This window comes from Fukomys damarensis, unplaced genomic scaffold, assembly GCF_012274545.1.
Source record: "Fukomys damarensis isolate Sample0158 unplaced genomic scaffold, DMR_v1.0_HiC HiC_scaffold_13, whole genome shotgun sequence".
Classification (NCBI taxonomy): Eukaryota; Metazoa; Chordata; class Mammalia; order Rodentia; family Bathyergidae; genus Fukomys; species Fukomys damarensis.
Genome location: NW_022900925.1, coordinates 37,970,631 through 37,974,290, shown reverse-complemented (window position 1 = coordinate 37,974,290; position 3,660 = coordinate 37,970,631). Strand labels below are relative to the sequence as shown.

Genomic DNA, 3,660 nt, shown 5'->3' with positions numbered 1-3,660 from the left:
CGCGCCGTGGGCGGCTGAGGCAGCTGACCTTCGGGAAGAGCTCGCGGCCCCGCTTCCTGTAACAGCCGCGGGCCGCTCCCGGAACAGGAGCTTTGTTTCAGCAAAAGGAACCCGGGTTGTTGCACAGCCCCAGTTTAAAGGCAGAGGAAACGTGGACGCTGACTTCGTGCCCAGAACTGTTTGTTTTTGAGACCAGGTCTCTCTAGGTGCTTCAGGCTGGCCTTGAACTTGCAGCACAGGCGTGCGCCGTCGCGCTTGGGCCTTTGTGCATAATTTTTAATTCATCTTTGCTCCAAATGTCCTGATACAACACTGCTTCGTACACCGCGATAGCCCTTCTTCCTGGCAGTTTTCCTTGCCACTTTCTAAGAAAAGAGGACTCCCGGAAATGCCTTTTATCTGAGGGTCAGAATCAGCTTCTCAGCGTCCTGCTGCTCGGGCGCTGCCTCTCAGGAATGAGAGCAACTTGGGTGTACGTGGCCTTGGGTCCCTGCGCGAACAGCTGTGGTCGGGCTCCGTACGGGGCACCATCTGGGGAGCAGACAGGGACATTTTTGTCGTAAAAGAGAAGATTCTGTTTGTTCGTTTATGTATTCAGGTTTTTTGAGCCTTGCTGTGTAGTCCAGGCTGGCCTCAAACTCACAGCAATCTTCCTGCCTCAGCCTCCTGAATGCTGGGATGGGCCACTGCGACCAGCTAAAGAGAGTTTAGTCTTCTTTTTTCTCTTGGGGTCCTGGGGATGGAACCCAGGACCTGTGTGTGCCAGGCAGGTGCTCTACCACTGAGCTACACCCCTGGCCCCTGTTTAACATTTGAGACGGGGCCTCACTAAGTTACCCTGGCTGGCCTTGAACTCACCATCCTCCTGCCTCAGCTTCCTGGGATTACAGTTATGTGCCACCACTGCTGACTTAGTCTTGTGTTACTTTAACCGAAATATATTGAGCTTCCTTTTGTACATTTTTGTTTTTGTGTTTGAGACGGGGACTCACTTTGTTGCCCAGGTTGGCCTCAAACTCTCGGAGATCCTCCATCCACTCCGCACATGGTGGGGAATAAACCAAAGTAGGACAAAAAGCAAAACCAAAAGAAAAACTCTGGAAAGCTGTGTGTTGCTGAAGAGCAGGGGTCGGTGACGTCTGCTTCCCCTGACGCTGGAATCTGGTTTGCGTTCACACCTTGGAGTTTCACCCGATTCCTGAAGGGAGCAGTGTGTGTCCGCTCACTCGTGCAGCAGGCACTGTCTGACAGTCAGGCACTGTCATGGGCTCGGAGAAAGAGCGGAAGGAAACGCCATCCTTCATAGCACTCAAGAGGCTGAGGCAGGAGGATCACCCTGGGTTCAAGGCCAGCCAGATCAGCCTAGTGAGACTATGACTCAAAAAAGCAAAAAGCAAAAATCGTGCTTTGCTTGCTGTCTGTTCTGTTTTCCCAGTCTTACGGTGGAATGAAGCCATCTTCCTGCACCAGGCTCTAGACTGCATTGCAGTGGCTGCTGCAGGAAGTTCGGGCCCAGCCTTGAACTTGGGTGTCTGGAGTGGACTCAGTGGTCCCAGTCGCAAAGTGTCTTCAAAAGCCCTAAATAAACCCACAGCCCGGCCCAGTGTCCTGCAGCCTTGTCCCGGGCTAAAACTGGTGCTGGCAGGTACCCCGCCTCCTCCCCGGCCGGGGCGCGATCCAGAAATAGCTGTTACTTGATCAGAGTCCCTGACACGTGTGGCCGCTTGTCAGCACAGCCAGCCCAAGTCACTGGGCCTGACGGTGACAGATCTTTCGAGAACCGTGCAGGCTGGTGCTGGGCCGCTGGTCCTGACCCATTCCACGGACACAGGCGAACCACAGCGCAGGGTCCCGGGTCCGTGTACTCCCTGGGGTAAAGGGATGTTCCGGGGCAGCTCGCAGGTGAGTCTGGGAGGAGGCCAGGGTGATAAAGTCGGGGGGCTGAGGGCTCGGCCTGCCCCACCCAGTGGCAAGGTGTGTTTCCTGGCCGCAGGCCCAACAGAGCGGAAAGTGAGCCGTGGGGGATTAGACCAAATCCATGTTCTTTGTGTCAAACACTTGCAGCTGAGGTAACCGGCGATAGCTTGCAGAGTTCTGCCCATGCTTTAGAAGTGTTCACTTTGGTTTGGGTTGGGTTGGGTTTTCTTTGAGACAGGCTGGTCTCGAACTTGCAGAGATCCTCCTGCCTCAGCCTGCTGAGCGCTGGAATCAGGAATGTGCCAACAGGCCGGGCTGTTGCTGTCACTTTTGCACAAAATGAACCCATCTGTGGTGGCAGAGCCGGGCAGTTCTTTCCCCGGGGCTGATTTTGTGCTTTGGCATAAAGAACTGCAGGACATTTATGGTCAGGGCTTCATGGGCAGAGCTGGTACTTCCTTGGGGCCACCTGTGAGTGTCTCTATTTTGGAAACATTGTATGATTTTGTACCAGTGATCAAATTTGGGCCCTTGTACTTGTGAGGCAGGCAGCAGAACCACTGAGCCCATTCCCCAGCCTACATTTTGGAAACATTGTAAACCTGACGTTCAGTTCAAGAATGTTCCTCGGGAGGCAGAGGCAGGAAGATCACCACAAGTTCAAGGCCAACAGAGCTGCGTAGAGAGACTCTATCTGAAAATATACATGTGTAAAATATATGTGGGGTATTTATGTGCCGATTGACCTGTACTCTGCCGACAGAGACGTTTCCTTTTAACTGTGAATATTGACTCTAGTGGGTTAAAAGGAGAACATGAAAAGCAAATCACCCACACTGGATTGCTTGTTGCCCAGGTTGTGAGCGATGGCTGTGTGGATCCAAGCCCAGCAGCTGCAGGGGGACGCCCTGCACCAGATGCAAGCCCTGTACGGCCAGCACTTCCCCATCGAGGTGCGCCACTACCTGTCCCAGTGGATCGAGAGCCAGGCCTGGTAGGTGGACGAAGTTTCCCATCTTTACTTTTACCAGGGAGGAGGAGGAGGCTTGAGACAGGGTCTCACTGTGTGGCCCAGGCTGGCTTCATACGTGTGGTGATCCTCCTGCCTCAGCCTCCTGAGTGCTGGGGCCATAGGCATGTGCCACCACGCCCAGTCAAACACACACTTTTGTCTTAATTTCCCTAATTACTGAGTATGTATTTGGCAGGGGAGGAGTTGGCTCAGCATGGCCAGCTGGTGGCACAGCTTTATTTTCTTGTTTGATTTTGATTGCGGGGCTGGGGATTAAGCCCAGGCCTCGTGTGGCCGACTCCTGCAGCGAGAGGCCGCTTGCACCTCAGGACCCGGCCGGCCGGCCCTGGGCTGCTGGCGGAGGACCGGACACCTGTCAGTTGTAGGATTTCTGGTCAGAATTCTGAACCCTGGGGACAAGTAGCTTTCTAGGCAGCCAAGTGTCTCGCGTTGAGATGGGAACCAGCGCCTAGGCGCCTGGCAGGAGCTCCAGCTCGGGGTGCTGTGTTCCCTTCCTGTTTTCCTCCCTGAGAACAGCGCTGGTGTCTGCTGGTTTGGCCGTGTTCAGGGGCTGCGTGCGGCTCAGCCTAGCATGCGCCGGGCCCTGGGTTCAAGCCCCACCACTGCAGAAAGATTTTTTTCCCCTTTTTTTGGAACCAGGGTCTACCAGGATTTAGTTCATTGGTGCTGCCACCTGCCTCATAAGTGCAAGGTCCCGAGTTTGATCCCTG

General features: G+C 54.6%; 1 protein-coding gene across 1 annotated transcript in view; it reads left to right on the top strand.

Annotated features, from left to right (window-relative positions):
- Positions 1–1,753: 1,753 nt before the first annotated feature.
- The window catches only part of Stat5b (signal transducer and activator of transcription 5B), a 15,182-nt gene continuing 13,275 nt past the window's right edge, over positions 1,754–3,660 (top strand). Inside the window, exons 1-2 of the mRNA XM_010635557.3 lie at positions 1,754–1,902; positions 2,774–2,911. Coding sequence (XP_010633859.1) covers positions 2,784–2,911 — 128 coding nt within the window. The 5' untranslated portion in view covers positions 1,754–1,902; positions 2,774–2,783. The remainder of the gene's footprint in view (positions 1,903–2,773; positions 2,912–3,660) is intronic.